The following is a 20,786-nucleotide window of genomic DNA, read 5'->3' as shown; positions in this document are numbered from 1 at the left end:
AGCACTACTACTAATAAAGGAGCAGCTGGAGCCTCAGGAAAAGAGTTCTACAACCTTCTGTCTCTTGTGTTTTCTCTTCTTTTATTCTTGCTTCTGAGGGTTGTTTGCATGGAGACAGAATTGATATTGTGAAAGAATTCTTCTGCTCCTACTGCGTATTCCCCATCTCAAGTTAGTATCCCCTTATGGTTGTGAGACCACAAGTTGGTTAAGATGGGTCAAATGGAGATTATGAAGGGGAAAAAAATCCAGGGTATTAAGGAATACCAAGGAGCAAAGACAGCAAAGAATCCTGTGGCACCTTATAGACTAACAGACGTTTTGCAGCATGAGCTTTTGTGGGTGAAGTGCATCCGAAGAAGTGGGTATTCACCCACGAAAGCTCATGCTGCAAAACGTCTGTTAGTCTATAAGGTGCCACAGGATTCTTTGCTGCTTTTACAGATCCAGACTAACACGGCTACCCCTCTGATACATAAGGAGCAAAGAGTCCATGCAGATGTACTTGATGATTAAAGAGCAAGGGTTCAGAGATATGGGAAATGTGATATTGGAGCAGAATTGTATCTATATAGAAATTATTATTCTTTTTCCAGTAGCAATAAGAGGCTCTTGTATTTTCAAAATTGCATTAAAGCAATTTGCATTCAGATGTATTCGTCTCCACAGCAGGCATTCATGCTGCTGTAGAGAATGTAAGTGTACAGGAGTGACTGAGCCAGGAGACTTCTACTTTTCAAGTCTGAACTGGTTTTGATATCATATATTCCTTTAGCCTAACTTTCAGATTTGTCCCTTGCAGGTATCCATAGCAGTTGGGCTTGCAGCTTTCGCCTGTGTCCTCTTGGTGGTGCTCTTTATTATGATCAACAAGTATGGTCGACGGTCCAAGTTTGGGATGAAAGGTATGTGTAGCTGCTTTTCTCCAGCAAGAGGCACCTTCCAGGAATGCCAGGCTCTAATGCCACATTATGAAAGGTGGTGTGTTTTATTTCCACGAAAGGTACTGTCTATACCAGCCGGTGGCACTACCAGAGCCCTTTGAAGGGGAAAGGTGCTACTACCTCTTCTATTCATTGCCTGGACCCAGAGAGCAATAGAGATTTTCTCTTTTGTTGTTCTGGGCTGCAGATGTTCCTGTTATTGGGAATAAGCGGGGATGTGTGTGTTGGTGGTGGGGGCTTTGGGTCCTGGCAGTGAACAGCGGTTGTTGCACACTGAAGAATGAATGCCCTTGTGCAGTGTTGTTGTAGCTGTGTTGGTCCCAGGATATTAGAGAGGCAAGGTGGCTGAGGTCATATCTTTTATTGGACCACCTCCTGTTGGTGAGAGAGATGAGCTTTCGGGTTTATACAGAGCTCTGCTGCACGTCTGGGGAATGTACTCAGAGCTCGAAAGCTTGTCTCTCTCTCAAAGATATTACCTCACCCCCTTTGCCTTCTTATAGGTCTCACGGGAAATGCCGTTTGGCCGCACTGCGTTAAGCAGGTTTGGGTATGTTGGGGCGGGAGGTGAAAATACATGAAATTGCCTCCTTGGTGTATTGGCCAGTTCCTGATAGAAAGGAAGGCGGGTGGATTTGGAGTCGGTTTGTGAAGGAAGAGAATATGCGGTTGTGAGTCTGTGGGGTGCTTGCGAAGAGCAAGTGATGTTTCAGCAGGTTGCGAGGGGTTTTCCTGCTGCCTCCCCATTGGAATGTTTCACATGTTTCCTCTTCTGCTTCATGGCCATCCTCGTGGGAACTGTTTCAGGCAGGCTAGGTATTGCTTAGCCAATGAGAAGACAGTGATGTTTGCCATATGGAGCCATTCTTTCAGTTCTCCCCAGCAACGTAGTTGCTTCTCTTCAGGATCATGGGGCTTGTGCCAAGAGAAACTGAATCATTGAGCACCGTCTGTTTTTCATGATTTGCCTTGTGTTTATCTGCAGCCTTGGAGCGTTGGTGGTGCGCAGCAGAGCCCACTGGGACAGGTTTATAACATAACAAAGTAGTTGCCAGCCTCCATCCTTGTTAATACAGGCATTGTACAGCCAAACACATGGTCTTTGGTTAACACAACCCTTTTCAAGGGCTTTCGAGTGGTAGCTGATTGCCCAGCCATGCTGGGGCCTGCATTTGAGGAGCAGGCTGAAATATTTGGGGGCACGGCTTGCGCTTCCCCAGGACTTTAATTAAACAGCAGAACTACAGTAGCCACTTAGCAATATTTAGCTCATATGCCCATTAATGGGAGCAATCTGCTAGGGTGTACGGATTGGTGTGGGGGGAGCATGGGAATGGAAGTCATGATTTCTGCCATTTGTTCCCAGCTCTTCCACTGACTCATTTTGTGATCTCACACAACTAACTGGCTTAACTATGCTTTCTGCTTGACTTTCCCCATCTGTAAAGTGGAGATGAAGTTTACCAACTTCATATGGGGTGGTGGTGGGGATTATCTAAGAGTCACAGGAGGAATGTTTGTACAGTGCCGTGATATCTGCTGCTGATAATGCAAAATGTTATGGGTAAAAGAAAATAATAAATATTCCCAGAGACATGAAAAACAGAAAGATTAATGTGAATATCACGTGGGTAACTCACCTCTGTGGATGGATAAACAGATGTGTGCTTGCACTAAGGGGTTATGGTAACCATGAATGTGAATCTTGAATGATGTTTGAGTTCCCCAGAAGCCTGAGATGTGCTGTGGTAATATTCCCTTTTGGCATGTGCAGGATTTAGATAGCACAAGCTTTTATCAAGAAGAAACATGGATTTCCTTTCATTAAGTTGCTGTGCTAAGTTGGAGTCCCTGTTATTCTGATAATAAATTGTAGATATAAATGTCCCTCTGCAGACTTAATTTTTAGGGGTTTTACTGGTAAGGCTGTTAGACAGACAGAATCTGCAGTGTTTACACAGGTTTACAATTCAGGGAGATGTCTCATGTGGGACTTGATCCTGGTTCACTGATTATGTAGCCAGTCACAACCTTCATAGGCATCTTGGAAATGCAGGTTGTTGTTGGGCGCTGTGGACCCCAAGTCCACGTGGCGTTAGTGTGAAAGTGACTGGCATTGCTATTGGATGAGTGGCTGGATCTTGAGCCTTGAAGGCTCCTTATAAATCGGTAGCATTCTGTCACCATGTTCAGACAAACATGCACATGCTCCTGCTGAGCAAAAGTACCTGCTGCTGACACAAGGGCTCATGTAGCTCTCTTGGTATCTTCTACAGCACCTTTATCATTGCCACGAGGGTAAACTTGTCTAATCTGCTCTCCTTAAAAACTCCACCTTGGTTCCTCCTTCTCCTCCCTCAACCAACACTCTGGGGACCCTTTCCATGACTTCCTCCTCTACACCTTCTCCTTGGTGACCGTATCCATTTGTACAGTTTAACTCTCATCTCTTGGCTGATGACTCACTAATCTATGGGCTCTGTTTCCCTCTGCCCACGCCCATGCTGCAGAGGATCTCCTGATATGTGGCCTTAGATGGCCCATCACCACCATAGAGCTTCTTGGTTTTTCCATTTCCTCCTTTCTCTGTTCCATCCTGCCCGTCCCTTAGGCTCACAATCCCTTTGACTCCTCCTTTCCCTTCTTCCCACACAACAAGGCTGTTGCCGAATATTGCTGCTTCTTCCTCCTCAACGTTTTGTAAATGTGACCCTTCCATTCTAATGCCCTGGCTGCATCTCGCCTTGATGGCTGCAACCAGCTGATGACTGCATCACTCCCTGCCAGTCTGCCCGAAACGCAGTGGCTAAAATGCAGTTCCTTCCCCATTGATCAGATCCTATCACCCTCTATCTACCTTTGCAACCCTCCACTGGCATCCATCCAGCCACTGAATAAAAGTTCAAACTTCTCACTTAACACCTTTAAGGCCTTGAATAACTTAGGTGTGGTCTACATCAGTGGTTCTCAAACTAGGGCCGCCGCTTGTGTAGGGAAAGCCCCTGGAGGGCCGGGGTGGTTTGTTTACCTGCTGCATCCGCAGGTTTGGCCGATCGCGGCTCCCACTGGCCACGATTCGCCGCTCCAGGCCAATGGGAGCTGCAGGAAGCAGTGCGGGCCGAGGGACATGCGGCCCGAGGGACATACTGGCCGCCGCTTCCCGCAGCCCCCATTGGCCTGGGGCAGCGAACTGCAACCATTGGGAGCTGCGATTGGCAGGTAAACAAACTGGCCTGGCCCACCAGGGGCATTCCCTGAACAAGCGGCAGCCCTAGTTTGAGAACCACTGGTCTACACTACAGACTTATGGTGGTATAACTACATTACACCCCTGAGCAACGCAGAAAATCTACACTCCTGCACAACACAGTTACACCGACCGAACTCCTGGTGTAGACAGTGCTATGTAAACGGGAGGTCTTCTCCTGTCGACACAGCTACCGCTTCTCAAGGAGGTGGAGTACCTGTGCCGATGGGAGAAGCTCTCCTGTTGGCATAGGTACTGTCGTTACTAAGCATTACAGCCTTGTCGGTGCTGCTGCATCGCTGCGGTGCCATATGTGTGGACAAGCTCTTAGGCCTCGCCTACAAGTTGGATTTTTATCTCCTATCATGTCCCCCCTCCCTTCATTCCACCAATGATGCCCCATTTATTTCAGTCTCCCAACTTTACTTTCTTCTGTGGTGCTTCCCATTTGTGGAATGAGCTCCCTAATAACATAAAAACGGCCCTACTGGGTCAGACCAAAGGTCCATCTAGCCCAATATCCTGTCTTCTGACAGTGGCCAATGGCAGGTGCCCCAAAGGGAATGAACAGACAGGTTATCATCAAGTGATCCATCCCCTGTCACCCATTCCCAGCCCCTGGCAAACAGAGGCTGGGGACACCATCCCTGCCCATCCTGGCTAATAGCTTTTGATGGGCCTATCCTCCATGAATGTATCTAGTTCTTTTTTGAACCCTGTTATGTCTTGGCCTTCACAACATCCTCTGGCAAGGAGTTCCACACGTTGACTGTGCATTGTGTGAAGAAATACTTCCTTTTTTGTTTCTTTTAAACCTGCTGGCTATGAATTTCATTTGGTGACTCGTAGTTCTAGTTCTAATCTAGTTTGCCAAGCCACTCTTCTTTCTTCATTCATATCTCCTGAAGTCTCACCCCTGGACACTAACTTCTGGCAAAGATCTTTACTGCCACAATGTCATGCTAGAGAAGGAGAGTGTGATCAAAAATCAAAACAACCAAAAATCCTCTGGAAGCTTGCACTCTCCTCTGAGTCTCCCACTGTGGCGATTTCGTTGCAGCTTTCTGGGGCAGGAACTAGGTCCTACACAGCATCAAGCATATGGTTGGTGATTAAAAAATAGAGTAATAATAATCAAAAGGCCTGATCTGGGTACAGAGCATCATTCCCTGATTCAGGAGCAGTTTGTAGCCAGCTGATGCATTGCCACTTGCTATTGAAATCCCAGCTTGGCAGGATTGTAGGAGCAGGTTTTTCTTGTTGTTTTTGTCATGGCCGCAGAATGCTGTGTACTCAAGTAACCCAGAACGCCTTGTGGGGGCCCTGTAAGCTTGTCTCCTCCTCCCCATCTACTGTGCTCTTCCCAGCAGGCTGAGCAGGGAGGTTAATGCCTAGTGAATAAGGGGGGGAGGTGGGGGACAGTTGGCACGGGGATGGGGGAATGAACCTTACCAGGGTGTGCAGGCAGGTGGCTGCTTGCGTTCTGAGGAAGTGAGGCCAGAGAATGAGGAACTCCTATATCCCAGTCCTGGGCTTTGTGCACATGGGCCGAAAGCACAGCAAAGGAGCAGAGCAATCTGAGAGGACCTGGTTAGGGATTTCCTAGCCAATAGGTATGGATTTGAGTCCTGTTTGGGATCATAGCCCAGTGCCTCTGCTTCTCTTCTCTCTGCCTGTCCCAGAGACAGCCAGGAAAATAAGTGCCTCACATTGCTCTCTAGCGACTCCTTCAGGTAGGCTGTAGAAGTGGCAGTAACAGGCTGCAGAGGGAGCAGCATCCAGTCTGCCTTGCAGAAGAGATCACCACAACAAAGAATGTATGTATTGGAGATCTCAGAGGGGATGCTGTTTCCATCCCCGGGCTAACCTCCTTCACATGGTCTATGCTGTCTGTCAGAGCTGAGAGCAGTTGTGCTTCTCCCAGTTCCAGGTCTGTACGGCAGAGTCCCAGAAAAGCCATGACTGAGGTTATGACCCAGCTATTGGTCTGTCCAATACCAACGGTGCAAAATACTTGCTCTGCCAGTTGAACGGTAGCAGGGCTGGCGTCGAGGCGGCTTCACAGGCCCCTTGTGATGTGGGTTATAATGCAACATGTTCCCTGTTTGTCGTTGTTCTGGTGAGCTTGTGGAGGCTGGCTGTGTGCCATCCTCATTGAGTTTCCTTGCTTGCTCCAGGGGAGGTGCCTCGTTAATATTGGATCATGGTCGCAATCCTGCTTTTCAGGCCTCCTTGAAGATTTGCCTCCATGCAACAGAGTGGAGAAAAATGTGGCTTGACAGGCTATCAGCGACTGCCGGGCCGTGGAATGTGAAAACTCAGGGTTAGGGGAGATAAAATGAAAATGGAAAACAAAGTTCCCTTTGTGTACCTCAGACTTAGCTGCAGAATAGAGAGACATTGGAGAAAGAACGGCCAGGCAAAACACATACGTAAACAGAAAGTATCTAAGACACAGACGTAGTCTGCAATAATGGCTGAGGTCTAATCTGAGTTTTTGTACACAGACATGTGAATGAATCTTTAACCAAGGAGGGACAGTCATCTAGTGGTTTAGAATAAGAACCTGGGAATCAGAGCCCCTGGTTTCTAGTCCCATGTGCGGGAGGGAGCGTGGTTAGAACAGGCAGACTGGGAATCAGAGCTCCTGGGTTCTCTTCCTGTTTCCAGCTCTTCCAATGACTCACTTAGTGACCTTGGACTAATCTTTGCTTCCCTGTGCCTCAGTTTCCCTACCTGTAGACTAAGGATAGAATACTTTAGACCTCACCTTAAAATCACCCTTCTTCCTGTAAGTCTATAAACCCAAAGCCTCCCAGTAAACTGTAGTCAGAATACATATTGGGAAATGAAGTTTAATTTAATAAAGCTACAGGAAAGTCCTGGGGCTTACAGGATATTCGGACACATTGGTGGGCATGGTCACATAAGTACTTTGTCAGGTAGACAACAAGACGTGCACATTCTAGTGCTAACACTTGGCTTGCGGGTGCTCTTTTGTGTGCATGTTTTCTGTTGCAACTGGGACAAGGATGTTGTGCTCATACTTATTTGTATTAGGTACTCTTGGTACTACAGAAATAATAAACAAGAATTCATGCTTGTAAGATAGCTACAATAGTCTTGGATGGAAGAGGATAGAGCAGAGCAGAAACAAATGTACTTATTTACTGTGTGTGTTGCCATAGCACCTAACAGCCCTACAGTCATTGTGTGAGGTGTTACACAAACATAGAACAAAATGACTTGTCTTGCGTAGCTAAACTTGTTTTCTGGGCTCAGCTACAAACTAGTTTTTGGTCCCCAAATCAGGTTCATCATGCAGGACAAGGGTGAAGAGCGACTGACAGCCCAAATGTAGCTTCTTCCGCTGAAATCCCATTGCCTGTTTACATTTTCTGAATCAACAGAAACAGCAAAGGGGAGAGCGGAGGGGGAAAGGAAAGAGAGAGGGAGAATAATAGTAAATAGAGGCTCTTTACCCTTTCCGTAATGTTTCAAGAATCACATCACTCAGTTCATTTGGTATTCACTCCAATAGCCCTGATCGGAGCACTGGTGCTGCTGATGTGCATGCGCATGTCAAAAGTACTCGCAGAGCTGTTCCATTGCAATTTAGCATTAGTTAATAGCTACTTAAAGTAAAGTGGTTGCCTATTTGATTATGATTGGGGGTTATCAACATTTTTTCCATAAACAGATGGTAACTGTCCTCTGCGTCCATTGCAAAGCAATGCCAGGGTTCTGATTTCAAGGGGACCAGTGCCTGCAAGGAGAGCTTGGATGCATGCTTTGTTTTTTTGTTTCCCTCCTTAACAGTGTAATTATCTCTGTAGCTTAAAGGGGAAAAATGTTTAAGTGACATGACCTGCCTCTCCAATGAGACTTAATCGTGACCTCCATTGACTTGCCCGTGTCTGAGTACAATTACATGGCGGTTTATTTTTTTTCCTTGAAGCTGTACAGGAAGTAAAATTAATTTGCAATTAAGAGAAACCATAAAGTCAGTACTGATTGCCCCAAAGGAATCGGTGTCCAGCACCCTTCTGTTTTATCCTACCAGACTTGTTCATGTCGTTGTTCATGGGCTGATTCCTTCCCAGTATCAAGGCCGTACAGGGTGGCTACGGGAGAGGAGCAGCCATCCATAGGAAACAGCAGCTGGCCACAGAAAGTATCGTGAATAAATCCACGGTGAACCATCAAGTAGAGCAAAAGTTAGTAAATGGTAACAGGCTTCTGCTGCTTTGTTTGGGCCCAGTCCTGTAATGTGCTGAGCACTTGATGTGAGATGTGAGCTCCTTGGATTCCTGCTGACATTGGTGGGAGTTGGAGGCACTCAGCACCCTGCAAGGTCAGGACCTTTCCTTGGTGGTATCTTTTTATTTGTTTTAAAAGTCCCTAGGTTTGCTTTCTGCTCTCAACATCTCTTAGTTTGCCTGCCTTGAAACCTGGGAAATGGATTGAAAGGGCATGTGGTTTCACTGGGCTTCCTTCTATAAGTGCGTCTGTATCTTCCGCTAAAGTGCCATTTTATTTTGTTTTCTGATTTCAACCTTGTGAAACCCTGTGCTCCCAGTGTGTAGGCCCCTCGCCTTCCATTCAAAATACGATCCATAACCACAGCAGCAACGGTCAAACAAAACTCTTCCAGGCATGTCTTGGTGAACCTCAAGAGAAGACACTGCACGGCGTACAACGGCATGTCTCTAGAGGGATCCATTTATCTTCTTTTCACAGGACTGGAAGTGCACCAGTATCACCCAAGGTTGTGTTGTGCCAGCATTCCTGTTCCCTTTAACAAGGTTCTGATACCAGTTCCTGCACTTAAAGTGAAGACTTAATATATGGTAGGTATTGTTCTTCTAGTCCAATCACTAGACGTTTAGTCTGCATTTACTTTTACTGTCTCGCTACACCAGGTAGCAGCAGACTTTTTGCCTATCCTAACTAAGAGCAACCAGATTCCTTGTCACCAGGCTACATAAACAAAGGTGGCAGAGTAAATTCTGCCCAAGTTTGGCATCTCTGTGCCAGATAGAAGCGTCATCCCTGAAAGACTTTGGAAGGGAACAGAGTTGTATGCCACTTACTCCTATGAACTGCTTGGAGAAATGCTTAGTAGAAGATTTGCAACTGTTAAGATCTAAAAGAAAAAGTACTTCTACCTGAAGCTTTAAGAGACTGCTTAAAAGAAATGTTTGCAAAATGCACTTACCAAACATCTATCAAGCATCAACTTTAATTTCTTAGCCAAAAATTGAATGTTACTTGAGAGCAAGGTAAGAACTGCTTAAGGAATTCAAATAAGTAGTTTAATTTGACTTGAGATACCTCCGCTTCCTTTAAGTTCCTTTAGCTTTCATCATACATCAGACCTTCCAGGTCTCCTTAAACTTTTGTTACTTTTCTGAGCATTCATTTTTTCTAAGATGACCTCCTGAGGTCTCTTCCAACCCTGATATTCTATGAATTATCTGTTGGGTATTCTGATTCCTGCCATCTCCAGGATGCACCAGTCACATTAATGGAACAATGATGGAAAGAGCCCAACAACAGGCTTTGGCTAGTGAAAGACTGTAATACGCAAATCTGGTTCTCTTCTTCTCTTTTCTCCAGTGAATGCCATGAATGGTTCACAAATCACATTAGTGGCACCCAGAATTGTTTGCAGCCAAATTGAGATGCAAACACCAAATTGGTCCGGTGGAAGTAAACAGCTGGATTATAAAAAGCAAACCCCAAAGCAAACTCCGAAATCCAAGTTCTTTGCATGTTGCTGCTTCGCCAGCAGAACATTAATAAGCAGGAACAGATTGGAGCTTCAGGGTTTCCAGCACTTTGGGTTACTGAGGAACGGTAGGAGGCTGGTGATCTGGCTGGACATGCTAGTGCACTAGGCTTGAAACTTCATGTACGTTGGGGTCACAACCTTGCATACAGTTCCTGGGGGAGAAGAATAGGGTTAATTACACAGTCTCTCTCATGCTGGAGGGGCTGAGTGGACTTCTTTCATCCATTGCAGATTTGGAAATGGATGAGTCATACTGGTTTTTGGTCCTGCTTTCTGCTCTGCAGGCATCTCAGTTCCACAGCAGTGAAGTCTCACACTGCTGAGCTTCTCTCATCAGAGCAGCCTTCCCTGTGAGCCATCATCCTCAAGGTATCTCCTCTGAAAGCAGTGTGGTTCCTGCTGGGTCACTTGTGCCCTTTTCAATTCCAACCTGTGCTTGTCACTTGAAATGTTGTGTTTTCTTTCCGTTTTAAAATGAATTGAAAGATGGTGGTTTGATAGACCTGGAGACCTAAGACCTCTGTTTATCTATAGCACATGTACCATTTGCATCATTTTCCTTCATGTGACTTGGAGGGAACTCCTTCTGGGCCATGGAGACTGAATTCTTCTCTCAACCATATGGAGTTGTCGGGATCCTCCTTTGAGGCTGACAACAACTGGACAAATCACTGTCTGTTGCAATGGTGGTATTGTTGCTGGAGCACTGCAGAGTAACACAGGGAGAAACAGGGAGACTCAGTCCTTGCTTTTCTTTCCTGTGTCACCTTTAATTAATACTTTAATTGTGATCTGTCCATACTACCTTTCCCTGTCTTTCTCTTGGAAAAGGCTATAGGGCACTAAATGTGCTCCATGGAGTTTGTAGTTCACTTTCTCCTTCTCTGGCTTATTGTAGGATCCTCAAGATTTTCCTCCCATTTAGCCAAGGCTCCTGGAGTCGAATAGCCCATCCCTAAACTGTGCAGCCAGAGAGCGCAGCTCTTGACCTAATGACACCTAAATGGAGATGTGATGAACACACACAAGTACAGCGTAAACCCCCAGGGGAAGGAGAGGGAGTTATTAAGGAAGATTTACAACAGTAATGGGATGATATTGTTCAATTGTGAATTTAGGCTTAGTGCGATCTGAGGAATAACTTCTGAACCCTGGGCTCTCTAAGGCCATGGAATTCTCCAAGGGAAATGGTAGAAGCTCTGTTATTTGGACTATTTAAAACTCTACTGGAGAGAACACTGGTGAGTATATTGTAGGGACCAGTGTGCACTGGATAATCTAATGGGCCTCTTCCATCTCTAATGTCTACTTTTCTGTGATGGAGTAACACCTCTGCCTGTGTTTTGGGAAGCACTGAGCATCTAGCAGTTTAGTAGCTTTATTTATTTATTTAATGTATTTATTTATTGCTGAAAGTGGAAGCCATGTAGGACCCTCATTAACGTTCAGGCATTTCATTTCAATATACAAGTATGCTATTAAAAATTAATGGCCCCCATGAAAAATGCCTGGCCTAGTACCTGAAGTCAGCTGCATTAGCAGCACTCAGCATGTTGTAGGAACAAATCAGGTTGTGATTCTAATGCCTGGTGTTCAGGGTGTTTCACGATCCAGGTTGTAGGGTGGGGAACTGTCTCGTTGACATTCCAAGTTCTTGGGAAGGAATGGGGGGGGCGGAAGGGGGTTCTTTCTCCAGTGGATGGTTGGGATCTGTGTTGGATACCCTGCCTCGACTTCAGAAGAGAGACCTGGAGCTCTAGGCTGGTATTGCTGATAGTCATTTCTAACTACTGTATACTGAAAATCAGTTTATTTTCCTTTGGGGCTAGCTGAATGGGGTGTGGGCACTTGTGGCAGTTGGGTTATATGTAGGCTTGAAAGGATTCGATTTTTCTCAGTAAATGTTGTTAAATGTCAATTTTTACCATATACACACAAATCAACAAATTTCCATAGACGATAATTGAAATTTACAGATAGGCAAAGTCAGAAGAATGATGCTGCTTGAGAACTTATTAGCATTTGATTTAAGGATATTTACTGTGTATATACTGTATTATCGACAGTTTGCATTTTAATGGTTATAAAGCTTTAACTTTTTGTATCTCAATGCCTACTGTCACTAAATAATGAACATCTGATCCCGGCCCGCATCATTTCCCACAACTGTGAAAAATCTAAATTGATAAAAATAAAGCCTAAAACTCATAATTTTGGACAATTGTGAGAGTTTGCATTGATTTAAAAATTGCTTAAAAATGCACATTGATATTGGAAACTGAATAAATGTGAAAAACTTTGGCTCAGCAGAGCACTCATAATTGCTAAAAGACTAGTGCTACAGAAATGGAAGTCCAAAAAGCGACCAACAACTGAAGATTGCAGCATAGACACCATAAACTTGGCCATCCATGGAAAGAACTGTATACTGTAACAGAAATACCCCAGCAAAATTCTGAGGTATGGGGTGCTTTCCTGGCAATATCTCAGTGATCTTATTAAATGGATGGGCCTTCCCCACTCGCCACTCCTCTTTGCCTATTTCCTTCCCTTCTCTTCTCTTTCCCCCTCAAGTTTGCTTCTATTCTTTATCATATTCTTTTTTTTTTCAATTTCTCTGTACATAAAATAAGGATAAGGCAGAATAAGATTTAAAATTAATTGGATTTTATAAACAAATTATTTATAAACGATAATACAAAGAATTGGTTTATATTTTAACCATTCATATGATATAGTCAGCTGTTTCAGGTATAGTTAAAGTTAGGTAACAAATGGTTAACACATTGTGAGACATTTATGGATAGCTTGTTTTGTGTGTGTGTGTGTGTGTGAAAATTTAATAAAAAGTTAATAGGAAAAATAAACATTGGTATTATCTGTCACATTTATAAAAAATAAAATAAAAATCAAATTCTGCCAAGCCTAATTATATGCTGGTATAATTCAAGGATTTGAAAGCACCATGTTAACCTCTTGCGTGCCACAGGAAAATAGGGTACCAAGTTTAACCATGAAAACTCGTGCAGGCCCAGAACCATAGGTCACCATGTTTTCAAAGGAAGGTATTCCCTCTCCACACACTGGCTATATATTTTTAGTGGATTCCCTCTGTTTGTTCCAGTAATTCATAGCTTCAGTCTCTCACAGCACAAGGACAGCATGGAGTCCTTCTCCTCTGTCCCTCATCTTTCATTGCTCCTCTAGTCATAGAAGTTTCCTCCCTGAGGCTCCATCTTGAAGTGTTTAGTACACATCGGGGCTGTTATTATACGACCCAACATTACGCTCACCAGTGACTGGAGAGTGCTCGGTGCCTCTCTGGACCCGCTTTGAGCTTGCTCTATCTTGTCAGTCTGCACAGTTGGGCCAGGCTTCCCCAGGAGGTATCTGGTACATTTTGCTTCCAGCTGGTCCTGAGATATCTCAAGAAAAGAACAGCCTTTGATGTGGCATTTTGCCTTGTTTGTTTCTGATACCAGCTGGGCCAAGGAAGTGTGGAAGCTTCTAGAGATGTGAAAAATAACAGTTGTTCCAAGCACAGCAAATGTCCTGGTCAACTTGGGATTAGGATGAAACTCCTTCTACCCAAACCAGTTCACCTATCCCTAATTCAGACCGAGGGTTGCTCTGCTGGAAGCTGGAGCCAGGGGGGCCATATGATTCTGAATCTCCCTGGAAAAGGAAGTGTCTCTTTTGCTTCCTTTGCTCCCCTCTAAAATGGAAGGTGAGACCGGGTGGGAGGAATGGACAGACAGAGGGAGGCTGTGAGTTGGAGTGGGGACAGATACTTTTTCTTTAATCTAAATCTGGAGTTTCTGCCTCTTGAGTGCAGAGAGAGTATGGCATAGGCTGAGATCCCTGTGCCTGGGCAATCCTGGAGTGGGATGGGGAGGGGTGAGCTGATGGGAGACTCCTCAGCACAAGAGAGATCTGTCTTGACACAGTGTAGTGTCTGCCACTCATGTAAAAGCCTGCGGCAGTGAGGCAGCTGCTGGAATCGGGGTAAAGAAGCTGTCCCTTTTGTTGCTGACAGGACAGTTTCATTTTGATATGGTAAAAGCTTTCGTGACCTCTGCACTTTTCCAGATGGATAACGAAAAACGAGGAGGGGGCGTCTTGACGGCTTTCTGTGCATCTGCCTATGGAGCTGCATCCATTGGCTCAGATCTGCTGACAGGACTTGGTAGTCATTACATTAAATGGTGCCGGCACAGAGGGAGGCAGGTAAAACCACTGCCATCCTTGGGCTGAGATGCGCTCCCCGTGATACAGGGCATGTGCATGCTGAGACACGAAACTCTCTCTCCAAACAGCCCCACTTCTGCCACACAGGTTTAGGGACCCAGACGTTCTGCTGCAGTTTGGAGAAGGGTTGTGCAGCAGCAGCAGCAGCATTGGCACCGCAGCACTGTCCTGCTTTGTGGGGGTGGGGGCTGCTCTGAAAGATATTTATTAACGGGGTAGCTTTACTGAGATGTGTGACTGGCAGAATCATCCCTGGTTTTCTCCACATAGCGCATGGGAGCTGTTGTACCCGCGGGGTGGGTGTTTCTCAAAGCTTGTAGGATCTTCCCTACTTTTCCTTCTACTCTCCCACCTCAAAAAGAACAGGAGTACTTGTGGCATTATTGCCTCAAAGGGAACTTCCCAACACCATGGAGAAATGGACCCAACTCCCTCCAGAGCTTGTTAACACCATTTCTCTAATCAGCCAGTTGGGGGCAGCAGAGAGTTATAGGAGGGGTAGATGGTGTCTGCAGGCAGGATGAGCAAAGATCCAGTTGATTGAGGGAGAACAGAAATTCCATTCTTATCCTTCTGGATAGTGCAGATCAGTGGATGGGGAACAGATACTGGTGTTAAATTTGTATGTTTTCCTCCCTACCAAATTCATGGTAAGTTTTTTTTTTTTTTGGTCATTTTCACGGTTATAAGATTTTGAAAAATGTAAATTTCATGATTTTAGAGATTTAAATATGAAATTTCACAATGTTGTAACTGTAGGGGTCCTGATCTGTGATGGGACCAGGGGGGTCGCAAGGTTATCATAGGAGGGTTGCGATATTGCCACCATTACTTCTGCGCTGCTTCTGGTGGCTGTGCTGCCTTCAGGGCTGGATGGATGGACAGCGGTGTCTGCTGGCTGGGATCCCAGCTCTGAAGGCAGTGTCATAGGGATGTCATGGTATGGTATTGCCACCATTACTTCCGTGCTGCTGCCTTCAGAGCTGGGCCCTCAGCCAGCAGCCGCCACTCTCCGGCTGCCCAGCTCTGAAGGCAGCACAGAAGTAAGGGTGGCAATACTGCGACCCCCCTAAAATAACCTTGCAACCCCTCCTGCAATCCCCTTTTCGATCAGGACCTCCAGTTTGAGAAACGCTGGCCTCCTTGTGAAATCTGTATAGTAGGATAAAAGTACACAGAAAACCAGATTTCACGGTCCGTGACGCATTTTTCATGGCCATGAATTTGGTAAAGCCTTACTTATTGTCTCCTGAGAGATCCTCTTGTATTCCCCACCCTCATCCTTCTCTTTCACTTCTTCCCTCCCCACCAGTAGTATTAATCTCCTGCCTTTGGCCCGTGCCCGTGCCGTGTTGTACATCTGAACACGCTGTAGCGACACGGCTGGTGGGACACCTGTGGTATTTAATGATCAGGCCTGTGCGCCTCTCGTTAGGAGGCCCCCCTGTCAGCTCTCTGCCACCTGTTCTGTCTCGCGGTATAGCGCTGTTTATTTAACAGAGAGATTAAGCATGACATGATGACTCCCAGCGGAGGAACCAGGGAAACTGCTGCCTTCTATAAATTGGAGTCTTTCTATTTATTTATTTGTTTAATTGCCATCAAGGACTTGTGAGCCATTTTTTTTGGAAACAGTGGCAACAGTTAACCCTTTTCTGCCCACGTGGCATGAAGAGAAGCCTGTCAGGGTGTGGCTGCGGGAGGGAGGGAAGGCCATTTTGACCTACTCAGGACCTATGAGGACCAGGAGCGAGGACGTACTGAGCCTGATGCTCAGTTCTATGACACTGTTTTTTTTTCTAAGAGGGAGGAAGGTTTTCTGGGAGCACCCTCCTCCTGTTTAATTTCCCCAGGTGTTCTCTGTCCCTTCCCTCAAGGAGCCCTGCCTTGTACCAGCATGCCTCCTGGGCTGAGGAAAATCAGGCTTCCCTATTGGTTCCCGGCCTCTCATCAGACTATCTTAGTGCAATGATAGGCAGATGCAGGATAAGAAAGGAGCTTGCATAGGATCTCTTGAGCTACCACAGTGACATGATGCCTCTGTCCCTGAACCCAAACAGCTGCCTTTAGCTCAGGTTTGTCTTAAGCTGGTGGGGACTTGGTGCTGGAAATGGAACCCACTCTTTGATATTAGGCTGCTGGTGACTTTGCCTAATTCCAAGTGGGAGATTATATTCTATAGTCTACCTCCCCAAAGTCCTCCTGCATTGTCACTTCGATGCGCTATTCTTTACTCCCTGCCTTAAATTGATGTGCAGTGTTTTGGGGGCACTGTTAAATGGCTGTTGTGTTCCACCCTAGAAGTGGGTACATTTCAATGCTGAGCAAAGTGATAGCTGTATGAATGCCACCTGGAATGTGCTTTGGGACCAAAAAATGAATTTCTCATGAGGAAGTACTTAGGCTGGAGCATTTTCTATACAAATAACTAAAGGATTTCTGTTGCCCCCCACAGGTGCTCCAGTAACAAATACGTTGATTTCTTTTTAAAATATATAATTAATTTGGGTATAATAGCAAGTGTGGAATTATTTATTAAGCTATGTTTTTTTAATCAAGGAGAAAATAAATTACAAATAGAGAGAAAACATAACTTAAGGCAGCAAAGCCCTGAGATCAATTTATGGTCTCCTTAATTAATCTCTCTCCTTGTTATTTATTGCATTTTGTAAAAAGAGAGCATTCACATGCCTGTTGGAATGGCAGAATGATGATGCAACAAGGCTGAGCAGCTGGTAAGGGCATAGCCCCAGCATGGCAAGAATGAAGAGGGGGTATTATATCAGCAGCTCACCAGACTGGACATTTTAAAGTGTAATAATGGATGTTAGAGGGAGGATGTGTGACGTGAAGTGTGCCTGTTTCTCATTCTGGTGCTGTACCTGGTGCCTCTCCAAAATTGCACTAGGGCTAGATTTTCAAAAAAGAGAAAAGTGTGCAATTGTACACTTAATTTGCTCGTGCAGAGACTCTGTCCGTACAAATTGTGTAACTGTATGCAGAACCTCTACCCTTAAAATCACTCCCACGCTGAAGAAAATCCTCTCTACTAGTACACCAGAAACTAGACTTGGGGGAGACCTATTTGTTCATCTGGTCTCTTCCCCTGTCAGTGCAGGACTCTTCTTCATTGGATGATCTCTAGTGCCTGGTCTCCTCAGCAGTGGAGATCCCACCTCTTCCCATGGGAGACTATTCCACAGTCTGATGGCACTCATTGTTAGGAGAGCCTACAATTACCTTACCTTACACCCCTTTGAGCCATCCTCAATAATTCCTCTCTCCTCTTCATCCTTGTAGATGATTCTCTCTCTCCCTTAATCATCATTAAAGGGGAGCACTCCATATTTGTTTTTTTAACTCCCCTCGTAAGTCAGTCCCTCCAGCCTCTTCATCATTTTTGTTGCTCTTCTCTGAATTTCCTCAAATGTGTTGATGCTTTCCTGGCTTTTTGCCCAGAACTGTTTGCAGTATTCCAGATGTGGTCTCATCTGAGCTCTGGGGAGATGGACTATCTCTGCTCTGTGATGCAATGTTGCTGCCTATGTAGGCTGGAATTTGGGTGTTTTTTTTCCCCTGTCATATTGCATTATAGGCTGATAAGCCTTTTACTGCCCATCATCACCACAAGCCTTTTTTGGCATTAACTACTTTCCAGGTTTCTGCCTTCCACTAAATGGTTTGATGTGATTTTCTCCAAAATATATTGGCTTGCATTTTTTCTAGGTTTGGGTCTTGTTTTGTTTCCTTCCCTGTTTCTAAGCCCTCTAGGTGCTTTTTGTATGACTTCCCCATCCTCAGTGACCTCCTGATTTTATTATCGTTGGAGCATAGAAATGAACAGACTGGATCTGAAATAGATCAGTATTCTTCTCCTATTAGTGGCCAATATCAGATGCTTCAGAGAAAGGTAATAATTCCCCTAAACATACAAGTATCAGCTTTATAGTTAATGTGGTGTCTAATCCTTTCTAAATAATTAATAATGATGTTAAATAAAACCAGACTTAACCCCAATCCTGCTGCAGACAGCTTCCCCCAACTCTAAACTTCGCTATTTTATTGCCCTTCACCCTGTTTTGAATTCATATGCATACTTTGGGGCTTTTTAATGCGAGTGGTGTGTTTTTATGGACTACCTAGAATGGCACTGGCAGATAAGAGCTATATAAATAAAATGTGTTGTTATTATTAATGCTGTTATATGCCAGTGCTTATAACCAAGCCAATTTGAAATAATTTTTCAAGTAAGATTTTGTGAAGCACTGTATCAAATGCTTTACTAAGTCCAGATAGATTGCAGCTACTGCATTCCCTTCATCTACTCATTTTGTAATTCAATCAACAACAAAAGAGAGGTGATCAAATTAGTCTGGCATGATTTGTGGTTTATACATCCCCGGCTTATTGCTCTTGGTTCCATTATCCTGTAGGCACTTAAAGAATTTTGTCTCTTAATATCTGTTTAATTGTTTTGCTAGTGATCGAAGTAAAATTTATTAATTTATTTTATTCATCAAATATGAACATGCAACAGTTAACAATATATATGAGGATATCTATAAATACATATGAGATATACATAAAAATGTCTGTGAAGAATTATAGTATTTGTCTATCTTACTGGTATGATTTTGGAAAGAAATATATATACACCTCTACCTCGATATAACGCGACTCAATATAACACGAAGTCAGCTATAATGTGGTAAAGCAGTGCTCCGGGGAGGTGGGGCTGCGCCCTCGAGTGGATCAAAGCAAGTTCGATATAACGCAGTTTCACCTATAACGCGGTAAGATTTTTTGGCTCTCGAGGACAGCGTTATATTGAGGTAGAGGTGCCTGGAAGTACATTTCCTGCTTCCATGCTGTTGAGTGTGTCTGTTATGTCTAGGTAGCATACACCTGCTGGCTGTTCCATTTATGTCCAGTTGATCTGGAGAACCAACAGAGAAAACGTGAACGAATTTACTAGAAGGACTTCTCATCTGCTTTGACCATTATTTCTTATGGGGTTTTGGGAATGTAAAGTATTTTTTTCTCTTGTTCATTCTAAACTGCTCCTTCATTAAAAGTGGCACTCAAATAGCCTATAGCTAGATATATACACATAAAAATAGTATCTCCCTGTTCACTCCGACTTCATTTTTGGAGCATCAAGGACATTCTCCTCCACTTCGCTGCTGTTATACAGCTGGATTTTAGATTTCCATTTCTTTATTACAGAGTCATTTAGCTCTTAATAACAAAACATATGGTCCTTACTTTTCATGTTCTTTTCTACCAACATTTTCTATGCTACTGACATATTCAGTAATGTGATTTCTGATATAGGAGTATTTCCCCACTTGGAGAGTTTGGATAATGCTTCCTGGCTGTGCTCTATTATCTAGTAATATATTGGAGTTAATGGAACATCAGCACATGCCTAATAAATAGGCTTGGCAGAATACAATTTTGATTTTTGTTATAATTTTGATGGATAAATTATCCTTACAACTTCTGCACAAAATCATGGGTGGTGGTTGCCAGACAATAATTGATGACAATGGACATTGAGATTCAAAAAGTTAAATCTTTATAACTATTAAAACACCAAATTGTCAACATCATATATCTAAATATACAACATAAATAGCATTAAAATAAACTACGTTTTCAAGCAGCATTTTTCGTACTTTGCTTATCTGTACATTTTGATTTTTATCAGTGGAAATTTTTTTCTCGGTTTGTATGTGTATGGTGAAATCGACGTTTATTGACATTTACTGATAAAAATCTAATCCCCTGAGCCTACTAATAAGCTTGGTAGCAAGGTGGATGTGTTCTGTGCTGAGTAGCAGGTGCAGAGTTGTAAGGATAATTTAGGCACTGATTACCCTCTACAGAGCTTTACATTCTCTAGGTCCCACTGACTTATGTCACAGTACAGAAGTTAGGATCTGCTGGGTTCTTATTGCAGTTGGCTGCGGGCCTGCACTTCCTATGCTCAGCAGAAGGCTTTCCCGTCTTCCTACAGGGCTCTGACAGAGCCTCAGTTTGGAGAGCTGCAGGGTGCCATTCCAGTACAATTTGTGTAGCAAGGCTTTTCATTAATCTTCCTAATCAGGAATGAGGTTTGTGCTTTTTTTTTTTTATTAAACAGCAGATTTTGGTAAGCCTTGTAAACGGGTGTTTTTGTTGAAGGAAGACACCTTGGGACCTTTACATTTCTGAATAATAATAAAAACAATTGGTAAGGCCAAAAGCTATAACATTTGTTACCTGCTACAGAGTGGCCCTCAAAAGGGGTGAGATTCTTTCCTCATCAGACATTTAGTTCAAAACTCAACCTGGACTGGTGATCTGTGTGCAAGCTAAACACATCAGCACCCACTGAAATCAGCCTTTGGATCCATGTAAGAAAATGATTACCACTGGCACTGATCCCTAAAGCCAAACTTATCTGGATTTTCAAGTACAGGGTGTGAAATTAGTGACCTAGGACTAGATCTTGGTTCCATTAAAGTCAATAGCAAAACTCCAGTTGGCTTTCATGGGATGAAGATTTTAT

The 20,786-nt window shown here is 44.1% G+C and overlaps 1 protein-coding gene across 8 annotated transcripts in view; it reads left to right on the top strand.

Moving 5' to 3' along the window:
• NTRK3 (neurotrophic receptor tyrosine kinase 3) overlaps window positions 1-20,786 on the top strand; it is a 327,617-nt gene that overhangs the window by 135,573 nt on the left and 171,258 nt on the right. For all 8 annotated transcript variants that reach the window (XM_044980028.1, XM_044980029.1, XM_044980025.1 and 5 more), the window contains one exon: window positions 803-905. In XM_044980028.1, coding sequence (XP_044835963.1) covers window positions 803-905 — 103 coding nt within the window. The remainder of the gene's footprint in view (window positions 1-802; window positions 906-20,786) is intronic.

The sequence above is a fragment of the Mauremys mutica genome, chromosome 11 (assembly GCF_020497125.1).
Source record: "Mauremys mutica isolate MM-2020 ecotype Southern chromosome 11, ASM2049712v1, whole genome shotgun sequence".
Taxonomy (NCBI): domain Eukaryota; kingdom Metazoa; phylum Chordata; order Testudines; family Geoemydidae; genus Mauremys; species Mauremys mutica.
Note: the sequence above shows the minus strand (reverse complement) of the source record. Positions and strands in the feature narration are given on the sequence as shown.